This window comes from Ascidiella aspersa, chromosome 1 (genome assembly GCF_963924565.1).
Source record: "Ascidiella aspersa chromosome 1, kaAscAspe10.2, whole genome shotgun sequence".
In the NCBI taxonomy this organism is placed as follows: Eukaryota; Metazoa; Chordata; class Ascidiacea; order Phlebobranchia; family Ascidiidae; genus Ascidiella; species Ascidiella aspersa.
In genome coordinates this window covers 15,562,380-15,580,290 of record NC_139447.1, presented here as the reverse complement: position 1 = coordinate 15,580,290, position 17,911 = coordinate 15,562,380, and the positions used below count along the sequence as shown (strand labels likewise).

Genomic DNA, 17,911 nt, shown 5'->3' with positions numbered 1-17,911 from the left:
TTGAAAATAATAACAAAATGGTATAATATTAAATACAAAATTTAAAGTGGCTATTTTTATTAGCTAAGAAGTCTACTCCTTAACGGTTAAACATCATTGTACAGAAAAATCAGAAAACATACATTTCAAAGATAGCTCACTATTAATTACTATCAAGCACACAGTCACTTTCCAGGATAAATGTTTTGGCTTAAATGATTGGAAAAGCACATTATTCCTAAAAACAAATAGCAGCAAGAAGAAGTCACACAGAAAGTTACTCTTTTAACTGCTTTTCCAAAACATAAGCATCCGATGGTTCAATTCGCTTGTAATAGCGTTCTTTTGTTTCAACAATTTTAAAGCCAAAATGCTTGTAAAAATTTATTGCTGAATCATTGTTAATTTGAACATGTAAAAATATGCTATGAAATTTATCACATTCACATATTTTAAAAATATGATCCAAAAGTACAGTGCCAATTCCTTGTCTTCTGTATGGAGCTAAACATCCCAGTGTCATTATGTACAGTCTTCGTATTCCATCATGAACATCCACCCGACAACAAACAGCCCCAACAACAACATCATTGAAAAAGGCAAGTTTAGCTAAATCTCCTACTTCTAGTACATCTTTGTAAAACTTGTCATTGTAGGAAACCGGAAAAATGTATTGATTGAGACGTTTAAGCTGCTTGATGTTATGTTGAGTAATGCCACCTAGTTCAATGCGCACACCTTTCATTTTACCCATTTGGTTTTCAATTTTTTTTCAACTGTAAGATAAGAATAATTTTAATAATAAATTTTATTTAAGAAAAAGCTTTCTCGCGAACAAATAATATATTTAAAAAAACGAAATTATACAAAGTTGTGCTTTCGGCTCGGCGTGCGAGACATTGCGTAACCACAAATAACAGCCTAGTTTAACCACTTGCCTTTGACGTAGGAACTCTATTAACCTCATATAAATATATGTAATATATTATATAAAAGTGCTCATAGCTATAGTAACTACTGTTTATGTATATACTTTTTGATGTTTGTCCTTGAAGACACCTTACTCGTCAAGAATTAGAAAATAGCCTTTAAGATCGTAAATGCATTGTAAATACTTTTGACCTTGACGTACTATTTTGTGCATAACACCAGCTTTTCGCGCGCTGAAAAGAAGACCTTTTTTAAATCAGTTAATAAGAATCTTTTGTTTAAAAAAAAACGTTCGAAAACCGAGGGGTGAAGTTTTTTATTTATTATTTTAAATACTTTTTGTACCTTCATTTGCTCATTGTTACTAGTGGGCCTAAAGCCCTAAAACTTGTGTTAGCTATGTAACTAATGTTGTAATGTTGTTTCTTTCGATGGAATTATCCAGCGATCCAACGGCCGGACTCCAGCTTTTAGACCGAGATAAGAACAACACCAACGTCAGAATACAACACAATTCGGAATAAGGTCAAAATAGGACTAATACCTGATGGTATTAGTACCATCTAGATCGGAATGAGTCCAAAATCCGTCGAAATAAGACAAAAAAGGTCAGGATCAGGCCTACACAACACTTTAACTGACCCCAACCCCACCCCAAGTACATCACTAACTCCCCTAAAAATTTCAACACTAAAACCCATTTTCTAACCCCCCACGCCCCATACCCTCTGTCCACAGGTTCGGGCGTTATATTGGCCATTTAGGCATTTTTTTGATGAATTTAGGCCTTCTTTTGATGAATTTAGGCCTCGATGAATTTAGGACTTAGTCCGATGAATTTATAAGGCCTTATTCGGACAGATTTAGATCTTATTAAATGAGACGATTTTGATCTGATATATGCTGTACTGGATATTACTGCGTATATTTTTCTGTATTATGTCGTTGGTCTTAATACTATGGTTTTATAGATTTTTCTGCTTTGTGTATTGTTTTTTTTAGGTCTTATTGTGTGTATCCCCCACGTCGTTGTTGCGGGAAACGACGTTTGGACTTTTTTTCCACCTAATATTATATTTTAATTTTGCATAATATTTCGTCTGCGAATTATACAATTCGTAATTATGATTAACCGGCAACTCTGATGTGTGCTATGGATTTGCCAAACTCTTTCGTTCACAATCTAAATTCTAAATTTTCAAAAACTGTGCTCTTATTGCCGCTGTACCTATAAAAATCATATGTTCTTTTATAAAGAGTTAATGTTCTAAAACTACATTTTTTGTCTATTTTGCAACTTTGTTGGTATTTCTTAGCGGGAAATTTTATGTTTTTAAGATTGAAACCTTTGTCGGTAAGTTATTTTAGATGCAGTTCAGGCAAACTTGGACAACTAGATTTATTTTAGCTTTTTAAAATTAGATTAGAATTAAAATTAAAGCATTTCAGTTTATCCAAATTAGATTAGAATTAGACTTAGATCATTTTGAGTTTTCTCAAATTAGATTAGAATTACAGAATTCTTAAAAAACGAATTTGAACTAGAATTGAAAGTAGAATTACATTTTATTATTCACAATCAATTACATTTAAATCGAGAAGTATTTTAATAAGAATGTGAACGTCAATTATGTGCAGGGACGACGACGTGCAGTCAGGGGAGGCAGTGCCTTATATCTCTACCGCAAATAATATGTTACTATACCTAAAGCGTGCTTTATTTTTTCTTTTGTTTCTGTTGCGTTATTCATATCAAGCGTTCACGCGGTCAAAATTGTTGAAATACGCAAAGTGAGGCAGCGCCAAGCCGTGTCTCTCTTCAGATCACAAAACTTTCATACACTGCATTAAGCGTGCCTTGTTCTTTTGCGAGTTCTCTTGGAAAACACAATTTAGCTATGATTTGAGGCATGCCTCAATTGTGACTTCCAAGCTATGAAACCCTTCTTTGTCCAGCATGAATACCCGCATAGTGCGTGAACATTGACTTCTTGTAGTGTAAAGCTATAAAGTTGAAGTAATAAATAAAGGCAGACCTGTTGCAATTTGAAAAGTTTTGCATCAGACGACTGGACAAAAAAAATAACACGCAACTTTCAAAGAGATTGATAAAAAAATAGTGACGGTGTGATGTCATGGGCGTAGCCAGGGGGGACATGAGCCCCCCAATAATTAATATATATTGTACTCTTAATAATGTAATTTGTTTTGTAACATTTATAAGCAGTAGCCTACCACAATAGTCGATCACAGGCGTGTCACACCTTCAATTGTCATGAACATGCAGTTACGTCATAAACGATGTAGTCATTATTACGTTTGTTATATTAATGTAGTTTTACTATTTTTAGTCATTTTCTTTTTGCTCTCTGAATGGAGTATTACGCTAAAACCACCCGATCCGTTAAAAATCAGTGCATTTCTAAAAGGTCTACGACAATCAGGGCATCCAATGGCAGAAAAGTCTAGACTTTTAGACCTTGAGGTCCTGGCAATGCACTGATTTGGACCTTTAGGTAAACTCCCGGCGTAGATAAATTAAAAATACTCATTAAAAGTTCAGAAAAGATAACAAAAAATATAAGATAGGATTAATAACACTTGACCCACCTAAACCCTAACGCTAACCCGAATCCCAACCCAAATAATGTGCGTTATTTTAATAATTCTTTAAATGCTGGGGAAAAAGGCCCAAACTCGGATGGTCATAAGATGGTTTCTCGTCTATTGTATTTAAGATTATTACGTCACAAATTGAGGTATTGGGGCCTGAAGCGTTATAAGTATTAAATTATCGCACATTATTTGGGTTAGGGCGCTGGTTAGCGTTTGGGTTTGGTTGGGTCAAGTATTGTTAAACTTAATCTTCTTATTCACATTTGTTAATGCAAATTAGTGCATTGTCCAAGACCTCGAAGTCTAAAAGTCGGACTTTTTAATCCTTTGAATGCACTGATTGTCGTAGACCTTTTGCTTAGAACTGCACTGATTTCTGACGGATACGGTGCTAAAACTTAGTCAGTTGCTTCTCGAAACGGTTTGCTAGCATATTTATTTGTGTTCGATACGCAGTTCATACAATGGCAAAAGCTAAACAAAATAAGTTCAAACTTTTTTTTATTAGTACTATACCGTGTTTGTGTTGTGGTTGTTAAAGAAAAACGTGACCCGAAAAAAATTTGTGCCTCACCATCTAGGATCCTCAACGCACGTCACTGATTATGTGTGTGCTAATTTTTAGGCATTTTAGCATATACGTATGCTTTTTAGACAGTAAAAATTACGTTTCAACCAAAGAGTTTGAATTCAAGTTCTTTGTTTTGACTAAGAGACAAAGATGTTGTTGGACAAAGTAGGTTTTTTGGTAAAATCCGAATTAGATTGGAACTAGAATTAGAGCACACAAGCAATTCACGAATTAGACTAGAATTAGAATTAGCCGCATTATGCTCTAATTCATTGAATAACTAGAATTATCTAGTTGTCCAAGCAGGGCCGGATTAAGGCAGGGGCTAAGGGGGCTGCAGCCCCAGGCCCACCCAAAAAATAGGCCCATCACTAACAATTTAGTAGGAACAACTGATGTTATGTTTGTATAAAAAGTTATATTTTAGAATCTAGAGCAGCGGTTCTTTTAAACATTTATTTGTCATTATTGTCGTTACGCTTTATTATTAGACCATATAGCGTGTTTTATGATGTCTCTTTTGACATCACTATAAGCATCTATTATGCTGTTTTACTCGCTGTCAGCAAATCCTTCGCATCAGTTAGAAAGTTGTTACTCTAGAAAGAATCATGACTGCACTACAACAAATTAGGTCAACTGACCCTTAAATTTGTGTTAGGCCGCAAAATATCAAAATAATTGCAACGGGTTTACCTGGCAAATTTTTTAGAAAAGTTTTGGAACCGCTGTTCTAGAGATATCATCCACGGACTCCAGCCATAAAAGACCGATATAAGAACAACATTAACGTCGAAATGAAATACAGATCGCAATAAGACCCAAAATAGGACTAATAGGCTACCTATACCGTCTAAATTCGAATAACCAAAAAAAACGGCCGATGCCAGACCGACGGCCCCGATCGTCCCATACCCTCTACTTACACTTTCAGGAATTATTTTGAACATTTAGGCCTTATTTGGATGAATTTAGGACGTATTCCGGCTAATTTACGTCTTATTCAGACGACTTCGATCTTATTCTGTTCAGTTTTCTGCACTGCTTAAAATAACGTCATTTTAACGTCGAAAGTAGCAAAAGAGCTCAAATGTTTAGATATATTAATGAAAATTAAGTTCATGTATGCGTTTTCTAATGTATCTGTTGTATTAAGGGTGCATCTTTGTCTGAGGATTACCAGCTGTTCAGGCGAACGCTCGTTTTCAGTCCTTAAAAAAGTACTGAACCAAATGTGTTCGTTTATGGACCAAAATAGGTTACATCCCTTTGCTCTATTCGAGATTTTGGAAAAAATACACAGCTATAAAGTAACAGCTTTGCTTTATCTAAAGTTAGAAAACATGTTAAATGAATCTGTTTGATAAGTGAATCAAAAATATTATTTCATGTTAATTTTGGTCGGAACAATAAACATAATAAAAATAGACCAATAGGCCTCTGAATGCCCTACAGCCTCAGGTTCATGAAAACCTTAATCCGGTCCTGTGTCCAAGTCTGAGTTCAGGCAGCTTCTGTATTAGACCCTGAAATGTAATAATTGGTGGATGAGGAAGGTAACGAGGGTTCTCATGCTCACGAAGCATTGGCAATATTGTGCTTTGTTTCCTGATAACGTTTTTTCTGTGCTGTCAATTTGTATTGTGATACCATCCTGACCAGGGCTACCACTCCTAGCGGTTTTCTTGGAGAATCTAGTAGTTTTTATAACCTTGAAATAGAGTAATATACTTTATGTAATTTCCCGCCTACCATTGTTGAAAATGGTAGCTGAGTGAAAATTCTCTTTTTTAACCAAATATGAAAAGCCTGCTATGTTTGATGATCGTCGATGGCTAGGACTCCAAGGGTCAGTTATAATTAGTTATAGTGAATAGAACTGCCCCCCAAGCCAAAACCCAATCTTAGCGCTTGATAACTATAGACTGTACCCTTTTATTGTAGCCTACTTCAGGGGTCCGCAAATACGGGTCGCGACCCCAATTTGGGTCGCGGGACCATTCAGTTTGGGTCGCGAAAGCCTTAATAATAGAGGCCTATATTTTAAGTTTCGAATTGTTTCCATTAGTACACTGGATTGTATACAAGAGAGCCGCCTTACTTTGAGCGCGACTAAAATTGTCACCCGAAATATATACACTAAGCCCCGTAAAAAGTCGTGAGTGTTCGTTCGATCCAGGTGATGGCAAAAAGCGCTTGCAATCCAATACTATTTTGGCCATTACCACTCCAAACTGATCTACTTACCGCAATCTGGGTTTACTTCTTGGTATATGTTTTTAAAAAACATTTTTTTATCCCGTTTCTGTAACCAAAGCGTCGTAAGCTCGTTGTTCTCTTCGTTACATCGCGTCTTAAAACAGAGGTCGGCAACCTTCGGCCCGCAGGCCGGATCAGGCCCTCCAGTGAAAATCATCCTACCCGCAAACTCTTTAACAAACTGTACACAAGGCCAGCATGCTCAATATTTTTAACTGTTTTAACTATACGAAATTGCACAACAATTTTCCCCGCGCGTATCAAATTTGACTTTGAATTACACTGGCGTTTTGATGTAGTCTTCTCAGACCAAAGGTGACGTGCGCATGACAACTATAAGTAGGAAATTTTTCGTAGCATGAAACTCTCTAAAATCAATTTTTTCCAAATTAATTCGCTGATGTATTATTTAATGATAAACATTCATAAAAATAGCATAAGAAATATGTTCGTATTTTATTTAGTGTGTGGAAAATGCGTCACGTCTCCTTGTAAATTTAAAGGTTTACCAATTTCAACATTTTTTCGCGCTTCGCCCGTTGTTTCCTTGTTGTAGTGCAGGGGTGTTCAAATGATATCTGCCATGATCCACCACAGTCAAACCTGACAACATGATGATCCACCAAACACGAATAGTAAACATATAGGACACGCTTTAATCTTTATGGTGCTTTACTAATGTAAACGCGATAAGTTGAATAGTTAGGCTAATCTTGTTTAGTGTTTGTTAAACTTTGTAAGCCAGTTCGCACCTGGCTAGCGAAGCGAGCGCGATTTTTTTGGGTAAACCGGCATTTCTTTTAAATTTCTTGCAAGTTTTTATTACATTACCGAAAATACAAAATGTTAAAAAATATATGTCCAACATTTTTTAATGCGTTTTCCATTAACGGTAACAAACCGCTGATCTAGTTCAAACGACCGCATCAAAACGTAAACAAGCCGGAAGCAGAACAATGATTCGCGCGAAGCGGGAAAATTTTTCGCACTTACGAGTTAAAATAGTCAAAAAGTATTTGAAATGGACTCGTATTTAGTTTGTCAAAGAGGCGGCGGGCCGAATGAATTACATTGGCGGGGCGCATCCGGCCCGCGGGCCATAGGTTGCCGACCCCTGTTTTAGACTTTAGGTCTTACAATAGCATCGAATTGGGGCTTTCTGTCGCTTACTGATATCCTAAAACGCTCGCAAAGATTAGCATTTGGGAGTCTCGTTCTATGCTTGATTTTTTTGCAAAATTCATTAACACTGACAATTGGTGTTCACATGAAAACACTGTAGAAAGTTTAATTTTTTAAGACTATTGATCCGCACAAAACGCTGAAAAGATCCGGATCCGGATCGCGATCCGCCATTTGAACATGGCCGTTGTAGTGCATCTAGACTCATTTTCACTGCATCAAACATTTGGGTTTGTCCCTGATTAAGAGTTATTATATTAAAGTGCTTAAAGGCCACACGTTTTTATAAAAAAATTGTTAAAAAAAATTTTGAAATTTAATACGGCCCGCCGAGAACTTGCTGAGTTTGGTCTGGTCCGCGACTTGGTAAAGGTTGTCGACCTCTGTCTTAAAAATTTATATTGTCCTTTGAAAAACCTTAGATGCGAGCCTTATAATGTTGAGTTTCCTAAAACGATTGCGATGAGACGTCGGGCATTTTTGTGATTCGCGCCAAAAAATCATTACACACCTTGCCAGTAATTATTGCACCAAGAAAGCACAATAGCGGACGCGGGTTGGAAGGGTTATGGCGGGGAATTGGTGGGGCTGCAAGCCTGCCACCCATATTGGTTGCTAAATCATATTTGTCATCTGAATGAGACATCAAAAGTAATAAAACTCAAGGCTTCTTTTCAGGTGTGTTACAGAACCCTTTCTCTTTAAAAACGCATAACATATAGATCTGTCTTAATGAAGAGAAACACAATAAATTCCATTTTTTTGTTAGCAAAGCTATTTTATTAAAAAAATTCGAAGTAATTGGGTCGCGAGACCGCGGTACTAGTTATTTTGGGTCGCGCCAAAAAGTATTTGCGGACCCCTGGCCTACTTTAGACTTATTCGATTGATGTCATAGTCCATGGCAGTGGTTCTCAAAGTATGGGTCGCGACCCAAACAAGGTAAAAAAAATGGGTCGCTGTATGGTGATTCAATCCTGCGCAAACGAATTTTTTTCATTTCATTTTTCAAGTATTTTCAATTCAATCATAACTGAGTTATTGCATGATAAGCTTTTCACGTGGCTTCAAATCTGTAACCTGGATTATTGCATCATAAGTGGTTTTATGAACGTTTTGATGGCAGCCAGCTACAGTTAGCCATAGCCAACTACAGTAGCTGCTAAGAAAGCTTTTAGTCACCACAACAAGCCACGCTGATATTATAAAGGAAAAAAATCAGTTTCACCTATCACACTAAAATAAATTAATTTTTCATTGGTTTGTAATCAATCATTGTTTCATAGAACTGTGTAGGCAGCTAAGCTACTATATCTGGTTGTCGTGTCTTTTTTTATTTCATGCATCAGAAAAAATACATTTTTTGATGTTTGAGGCTTGGGTCGTGAGATGCTCATAAAACTCAGATTTGGGTCGCGCTCAAAAAAGTTTGAGAACCACTGTCATAGTCGGATACAGCAGACTTTGAGGATGTTGTAATTGGCGACTGAACTCAACGACGAAAAAACATGTTTTTATCGCCAACTTTTTTAACCTGAATTGGTTGAATAACGACAATTTCAAAGCCTGGCTGAAACTGGATAAGATATACAGCAATATGGCAAGTTTGCGATATAAAGTTAAAACAACCAAACAAATTTGACCTTTTAATGTACTACAAAGACAGCGTTAAGCATAAATGTAATAATACTGCCAAAGTCAAAACCACTGTTATTGTTGCTACATTTTTAAAGTATTGCCCAAGTAATATTCAACAAGAAAAAATAATAAAAGCAGAGATTTTGTTAGCTTGATTTATGGCTGAGCTTCACACAAGTTTTGGCAAAGTAACGCAGCCAAGGGCAATGTAGTGAAGGTTTTGTAAATTATCTCGCTATGTAATAATGTTTTTAAGTGCTTTTTATTCTTTGACTTTTCATGCGATAATAATGTACAGTATATTTAGAAAATAGTGGCTTTAATAAAGCAATTGTGGCACACAAACTTAAAACTAATCTAGTTTTTTACGCTGATTAAACGCCTGGCGATGTTAAACCGACATAAAAATGGCCATTTGTCGTCGCGATATAAATCTAGTGTTTTTTCTCTGGATCTAGTGTTTTTTTTTTTTTTTTTTTTTTTTTTTTTTTTTACTAATTTACACTCACTTGAATGTAAAAAATGCGTCATGCGTTTTATCACAACATAAAAAATTAAACTTTTGATACAAATGCGTTTTTTCAACTATTAATAAATGCATTTTTTCAACTATTAATAAATGCATTTTTTTGAAAATTAAAAACAGTTTTGTAAAGAAATTTTTGTATTGAAAGAATCACTTTTATTACCTAGAACACTTGACAAACTCTGTGTTGTAATTTTATAATGTCATGTTTAAAATGTAGGCTAACTGTGTAACGTATTAGTATCTGCAAAAACATTCATGACTTATGATTGCCTCGAAGGAAATATTTTGGTAGGCCTATTTAGAAAAGAATATTTTTTTGCTTGTTGCAAGTGACTTGATTTTCTATGAGAAGTTTTTTGCAGATGACTTGGGTAGTATTTTCTAATAAAGTTTTGCGTACCTAATCTATATAAATACAGTTATTAATAAGCTGAAAAACTTTAGAAAGTAAGGATCTCCCGCGGACAATAAAATGTAAAAGTAAGGCAGCTATTCGGCCAACAACGACCGAGCTGCGCTCTTACGGCATTATGTAGATCAGCATACCACGACACTTCAAAGAAAGCCGCACTTACACCAATGTTTTTCTGTTGTATTTGTACAAATGCCGCCAGTCAGTCTTTCGGATATTTTTGAAGATAAATGGCTTAATAAAACCAAAGCTGAAATAAATATCCAAAAAATGATACTACCACGCGTAAGGTAATTTTTTGCCCAGGGGAAACTTTTAAATAGAGGGAACTTTATCCTTTTAACGTAATTAAACAAAAACAAGCATCAGGCTGAGCAATTTGACTTCTGATTCTTTCGGTCCGCTTTTGTCAGATACAATGCTATAACCTTAATTTTGTTAAAGTTTTAAACTTAACGACAATCTAATAAAGCTCACTATACATTTTGGTATTTCTACTTATGTTGGTTTCCTAGGTTTAAAATAATAATCAAGTCAAATAAGTCAAAACAAAATTTTATGTCCGGCCCGCAATCTTCAATATTTGCTATCCAGCCCTTTATAAAAAGAAGTTTGGTGGACCCATGTAGATTAATCTGTGTATGCCAATGCCGAAACATTTTGGTTGACTGACCGGACGTCTGGAAAAACCCTTGAAAACTGGGACGGTGTCGATAAAATTGGGATCGGTACGATAAGCCTACAAATTTACATTATTTGCTAATTGTTGGGTTTTGTAGAAAAAACTGAAAGGTCACCAAGATCAGGTCTATACGATTTAATTTTAAGACAATTGTATTTTTTCTAGCTATGTCAGGTTTCAACACATGTTAGAAGACCAATTTTATTGTTAAACATTGGATTTAAAACGCTAAATTCCTAAATAAATTGTTCGAAAAACCCTGCTCACAGTTTTTACTAAGTTAGGAGAAACTGGGACATTAAACCAAGTTAATAGAATAAAAAAATGTAAAGTGTTTTTAGGGCTTAGTTTTGTTAGAAAAAACTCTCTAATATAATTATTCAACATTAATATCAATTTTATTCGCCTGTAAAGCAACGATTTATATACATAAAATGTGGTGAATAAACGGCTATTTAAGACATTAGAAAATAAGTTTTGATTAGGTTTGACTCTAAGCAAGTTCCCCAACCTGCTGATGTGTTAAATCAATTAGGTTACTACAACGCGGCAGTTTAAGAGGCCCAACGTAAAACACACAACAAGGATAAAGCATAATATAACATAAACAACACATACAGCGTTTTGATTTAATAGTAGGCTATTTCTAATAAATGGGCATATCATTTAAATGTAGCTGTAGCTATCCCACAGCGATTTCGTTGTTGACGGTATAAACATCCCATTCAGCTATTTGAAACAAAGTTTGTTTGTATTGAAATATAGAAGATTAGCATATAGAGCAGCAAGGTCAAGATCAACATTTTTCTATTGAAATTCTGATTTTAGGTATACCCTCGCTTTGTTTAATTTAACCTGGCTAGATCTTTATTCTTATTCATCAAAAGTTAACCAATACCAATTCAACTTATGGAAATACCATAATGTTTTACGTTAACCATTATTCATTTATAGCATAAGAGGTTTCGTGCAGCAGTTTATCTACACAGCGCAGTTTATCTACACAAGTTTCTGGTGTTAAGCAGCTACTTGTACAGTTGGCGTCGCTCGTGGTGTCATTCCTCTAGCGCCGTTGCGCGGTAGCATTCCTTGCCTTCTCCAGACATCTTCCTGCTGTTTTAGCCAGTCCGGTGTGGGGTAACGCTCAACGCTATCCATTGCCTTTGGTATGTAGCTGACTTTGTAGATGGTTCGATCGTCTATTGCCGTGTCGCTCATGAATGCCCGGTTGTCAGGTTTGCATGACTGAGCTGGGTAAGTACCAGGATGTGCGGTAAAATGCTGACGCGTGGTCGACAAACCCTCAAACTTTCCTGTAATAAGGTTTGGTAAATAAATTGTTGGTAACAGGGTTTTATGCTGATTTGGCTTATTAACTACGTGGTATATAAATATTTTGTTGAAGTTTTAAAATATAAATTTGAATATTGTAAATTTTACAATTTAACCCAATTGAATGTTTTTTTATGGTTTGGATCTTGATAATTTAACTAGTCGCAAACCTACCTCCACCGTGCATATTTTCTTGCCGGGGTTTACCAAGAGTACGGGGAACATTCCATTTCTTAAAATCCCTGCTGTAGTTGGTTACGCCTTCAAAGGGCATGGTTTGCGAACGTCGAACAGCGGGTCGTTTCGGCGATGCAGGACGGGCGTTATGAGACCGAAAATCGATGCGCTGTGTAGTTACAAGCTCCATGTTACCCTGTGGACCAGCGTATTTCAAGGGCTCTCTGCGCGTTGGCTTTGTCACCGGCCAAACGACAAAGCTGTCACGGAACTCGGAGGATGACGACAGCGGATCCTTGGATGCGAAATGGGTTTGGGACGGGCGCATACTTTCAGCAGGAAGAGATTTAGGGCCAGTAAAATCGGTTCGGAAGGTGGTGATAGATTGCATTGGTACAGTAGGCGGGATGAACCTGACCTTTTCTCGCTGAGACCTGGCCTCTAAAGCATGTGGAACGAAATCGACGCTATGCACAGTATGGCTCTGCAGTGGTTCGTCTGACTGGAAAGCAACGTTCGGAGGACGCGCTGACTCACGCGGAGGTGCGTAGCGATGTATAAAGTCCTGCATACATTGCAAAAGTGGTGGAATAAAACACTAGCAAGTGTTATGAACACTGACGTTCACATATTAAATATTCTGCAAATATATACTTTTCAAATAGTGTTTTTCTGTTAGGCCGTTTATTGAAACTTTATACCTGCTGAAATGTTGACGTTCCTTCCATTTTAACCTCGGGCTTTTTGTAGTCCTGCTCTGGTCCGTATTTTCCTCGAGCTGGGATAGCCCATCGTTTAAAATCACCTTGCAAGACAAATAAGGTATAGGTCGGTGTATACATATTTATCAACTGAATACTTATATATTTTGAAAGTTTTATTTGTTTACAAGCTTGTTCCGTTATACTGATAATACTGTCTGTCGCTATATTATATATTTTTATTTCATTTGCTTATTTAAGGATCGTTATTCGGTGTCGAATCGAATCGAGATTTTTTTATTCAGAATATCTGGTAGCTGTTTTTGGATAAAACGTCATGTAGCCTATTGGACATCACTATAGGCTAGCAGTGGTTTACTTATAGATGCGTTATGGCAGTGGTCCTTTAACTAACATATACCACTTATCGTTGTCTGCTTTCGCAGATTTTGGTAATAAAGTGATACAAGTGGTGTTTGTTTTGCCATTTTTACATCAAAAATCAGTTGTAATACATTGTGTTAAATAGGTAAAGACCGGGGTATGGACAACCTACGGCCCGCCTAAACCTACTTCAAGGACATCATTATAAGAATCATCGATTATTACTTGAAGAAAATATAAGTAAATTATTGGTGTATTTATGGTACTGCGCAATATAGCCTTGCTTGCATTGAAGACAGAATAAATTGTAAACGTGTTTTACAATTATAAAATCTGTCTGCCGCTAAACCTGAATAGTGTATAGGCTACTTACTTGTGTACGTTGGATTTGCTTCGAATTTGACCGCCGGAACGCTTCGCGCATCGCTACGCCTGGCCAGTTCTATCGGGCGTGTTTTGTGGCCGGGATAGTCCTGCTTGTACATACTCACACCCTGCATGGGAGTACCCGGCGGTTGGTAAAGCTCTTTCGGATGTGGTTCGTGGTGGGGAAGAGGGTGTGGAATATAGTCCCTCCTGTGGTAGGATTTATGCAGTTATCGCATGGCGTGTATTAATATATATATGGTTTCCGCCACCGTAAATAGTGAACATGAAAACTTTATTTCTTTGTCAGTTTTTGTAAACATGCCAGTAAGAAATAAATAAGTTGACTAATGCACGACCCTGCATTTCCATAAAAGCAAAACTATAGAACATACCAATCAAGTTTAGTAATCTACCATAGTTTTGCCCATAGTGGTTTGGTCATTGTGGATTAGTTTATCAGTAAAATAACTTACAATCGAATTTAACTAACCGCTTTACTATACCGCTATACCATATGTTGGCTTAACCCTAACCTGAATGTCGTCTCTTCTGAAACTTTCGCATCCGATTTTCTCATTTCTTCCGACGGTTTAAACGATTCAGAAGGCGGGATTCTATGTTTAATGTAGGTATCAACATATTCCGTTCCGTTATTAGGTTGGTGACCAAAGTTGAGAAATCCTGTTGGCCGAGGGCGGTGCCACCTGCCGAAAAATATGGTTACCCTTTATCACTAAAATAAATAATTTAAAAAAGTAATTCACTGTAGATTTAATTGCCGCCATATGTTTCTGCTAAAAAAATCAATTACCAAGCAACACACATAACCCTTTTAAATAAATTATGACCTCACTAGGCTACACAATAGAGTTGTAACCAAATTAACTTGGACGTGGACTAATTAACTTGCACTCTACACATTTTAATGTTCCACTTGTTCCTATACTTGAGTTATTCAGTACAAATTCGTGAAGCAATTTAAATTCTTCATAAAAGCCCGGTATTACTTTTCAAATTCTCTTTATTCACGTACTTGTCACGTCTGTATAAGTACACGCCATCGTGAATTGTAAAGAAGTTGGTTACGACACAAAAGTGCGGTGTTTGATAAATTGCTATCAACACAAGAGATTTAAAGGCCCCATTGAGTGGTAGCGACAGAACTGACAGTCCTCTTCCTTTGTTCTTTTGATTGTACAAGATCTTAGTGGCGGAATACGTATTCAAACCTGTGTTAACTGTAAACATGCCAGACTCTTGTCGCTTTCGAAAGCTGTTTAAATCGCCAGTTTTCAACAAAGGAGTTAGTTCGATAAGGGCGTTAAATTTTCCAAGGTCGTTATATAAACTTACCAAAAAAAAAAAAAAAATTGGCGCTTGGCGTACAAAAATATCATTCTATTGTTATTCGATTTTCAGAACAAAATTTCGTTTGTATATATTTACGACAGTTATCAAAATGCAACGGCAGAAATATATCACAGGTAGAAAAACACTAGCCTAATCTAAACTTTACCTAAAGAACATTAGCCTAACATTTCCAAAGGTCTACTTGCTTTGTGCATGTGCACTTCGGTTTTAGTAACATAGGCTACAATAATATTCTTACCATTTCTGTGTCTTCATTGTTGATCACTGATAGTTGATATCGCAGCACGTAAAATATGTTTTTGGTAGTCCTGGACTGATTTACAATTATTAAAGTGTAAAGTCTGGTACTCGCAATGGACGGAATAACTTCAACGTTAAAAGCGCATAATAGGATTGTTATCAATAAAAGTAACAATTAGTCGCAATTTATTACGCCATTGGGTAAAGAAGATGCAAATTATTATTTAAAACCTAGGTACGACCATGATACATAACTAACCACCAACAACAAAACCACATAGACGTAAAAAAACCTTTGTTTTTTTCTGTTTATAGCACTATGATGGCATTTAAAACCACCCTTCAGTCGACTAGGCTTAACCGCGCCAACTGGAGGGAACCGTAACTAAGAAGCTATTCGGTTGTCAAGCGCTTTCTCTCTCGGCCTCTCTCCAAATACGCTTGAGCGAACACAGCGTTACGCCTAAACACACACACCTCTCGCTTAGCTTTTTTACGAGGAGCGTCGCTATAGTATGTAGTGTCCAGTGTGCGTTACCTATGAGCAGGGGTCGGCAACTTTTGCTAGTTGCGGGTCAAACCAAACATAGCAACTTCTCGGCGGGCCGTAATAAATTTCCACTAACAATTTTTATTATAGAAACGTGTGGCTATTAATCTCTCTTATGCAGGGTAGGACATAATTTATGCTAAAAAAGTAGCAACGCGCGAAGCGCAAAAAAAGAGTTTCTTTGATTTAAATTGGCAAACTTTTTCATTTACAAAAAGACGTGACGCATTGCGCATACGGTACACAAAACATAATATGCACATATTTCTTATACACTTGTTTTTATATATTTGTCATTAAAGACGAATACATCAGAGAAGATATTATATAGATTAAGTTAAAGAAATGTTGTTTTAGAGAGTTTCATGCTACAAATAGTTTCCACTTATAGTTTTCATGTGTCCCGCCCTTTGGTATGAGAAAACTCGATAAAAAGAAAAAATGTACTTTAAAGGGAAACAAGATTTGCGCAAAGCGCGAAAATCTTTTGGAAAGGTCAAAATAGTTAAAACATATGAGACATGACCTTGTGTCCAGTTTGAAAAAGAGGTCGCGGGCCAGATGATTTTTACTGACGGGCTGGATCTGGCCGCGCGCGGGCCGTATGTCGCCCGGACATGCTGCGAGTTTGGTAAAGATAATTGAAAAAAAGAGAATTTCAATTCAAAAAAGCATCACGTGTTTAAAACAAAAACTAATAAACCAAGTGCGTAAAGTAGTTCGTTTTTGTTGTGTGTTGTTAAGATGTCCTGGCAGTAAATCAGTGCGGACGAATCTCAATTGACTTAGCAGTATGTTTTAGCCAAGGGATCGGCAACCCCTGGCACGCGTGCCAAAAGTGGAACGCAAGATGATTTTTCAGGGCACGCCAAATGATTTAACGCGCACGTACGTTATATCACATTGAAAAATACAGCCATTACACCATCACTATCGCATCACTAACACTTGCGCGAAATAAATGGTTGCACACAATTCCAGTTTGATCTGCAGCGTTCCTGTCACAATTTAGCGTCTCAACTGTTATTAACTTATATTTGTGGGCGTTAAACTTGTTGTTTACGACTAACCATTCGTATTACGTTACAATGCCCTAAAATTTGCGTGATGTTTACTGCGCTAAGGCAGGGTATTCTACATTAAAAGTAAGCACGTGTGTTTTGTGCGACTAAGAAACCAAGCGAAAATAACAGTTAACACCTCGGTATCGACTGAAAACAATCGTAGTATATTCCAAAGTAGCGGGCACAGTTATGTGTTCGTGACAGTTCGTTTTATTTTCAGTAGTTAGGGTATCTTTACAGAATTTAACTTCTGAAATTAGGTTTGTTGGCGACTCCCAAGATGCGTAAAATAGATGTCAGATAACAGCAGCGCTGAGAAGTCGGATGGGGCTCGAGTAAGACTGGGTAAAACTACCCGAGTCCGACGTGTGCGCATGCGCAGTACTAAATTTCGAAACTAATAACGCAGCAAACTGTAAATTTGGAAGGTGGAATAGCATGTGGTGGCATATTTTCTATGAACCTTATGAGTGGATTGCTGCAAAATTCATCTTATTTTAGTTACGCAAATCGGTGAAATAAGGCTGTAGACTAGAGTCTGATCCGGACTCGGGACTCATTGAAATTGCACATTTGGCCGGACCGACTCCGCCAGTGCAAAACTAAACATAGAAAAATGTTTGGCACGCGAGTTGGTAATATTTTGAAATTATTTATAAATTGGCACACTGTATACGAAAGGTTGCCGAGGCATAATTAGAAATATCTTTTGTGATGCGCGACAAACAGTAGGAGAATCGCTTGGGACGTTTTGAAACTTTTCACATAAACAGCATCACAAAATAATAATAACTAATAAAACGCGTGTGATTGCACGATGAGCAATAAAGTAACGTATTTACGAAACTCCAGTTAAAAACACTGTCAATTCGAAAAAAATCTGGCTATTATTATAAAGGCGTACAGCATTACCTAGGTTAGTTCG

At 36.7% G+C, this 17,911-nt stretch overlaps 2 protein-coding genes across 2 annotated transcripts; both read right to left on the bottom strand.

The window, feature by feature from the left end:
* Positions 1-776, bottom strand: LOC146168017 (N-alpha-acetyltransferase 50-like). Its single transcript, XM_083392200.1, has one exon. The coding sequence runs from the start codon at positions 731-733 to the stop codon at positions 257-259; it is 477 nt and encodes a 158-aa protein (XP_083248326.1). The 5' UTR covers positions 734-776; the 3' UTR covers positions 1-256.
* A 10,320-nt stretch (positions 777-11,096) lies between these two features.
* On the bottom strand, positions 11,097-15,718 carry LOC146168016 (stabilizer of axonemal microtubules 2-like). The gene is made up of 6 exons (XM_083389101.1): positions 15,371-15,718; positions 14,295-14,465; positions 13,766-13,968; positions 13,009-13,112; positions 12,305-12,872; positions 11,097-12,111 (listed from the first exon to the last, which is right to left on the bottom strand). The coding sequence occupies exons 1-6, from the start codon at positions 15,385-15,387 to the stop codon at positions 11,816-11,818; spliced, it is 1,359 nt and encodes a 452-aa protein (XP_083245227.1). The 5' UTR covers positions 15,388-15,718; the 3' UTR covers positions 11,097-11,815.
* Between the last annotated feature and the right edge of the window lie 2,193 nt (positions 15,719-17,911).

Excerpts from the sequence above, each read along its gene's own strand:
- LOC146168017 (XM_083392200.1), bottom strand. The coding sequence starts at position 733 with ATGGGTAAAATGAAAGGTGTGCGCATTGAACTAGGTGGCATTACTCAA.
- LOC146168016 (XM_083389101.1), bottom strand. Across the intron at positions 13,969-14,294 it reads TCAGAAGAGACGACATTCAG|GAGGGACTATATTCCACACC; the intron begins GTTAGGGTTAAG and ends ATCCTACCACAG. Across the intron at positions 13,113-13,765 it reads AGCAAATCCAACGTACACAA|GTGATTTTAAACGATGGGCT; the intron begins GTAAGTAGCCTA and ends TTGTCTTGCAAG.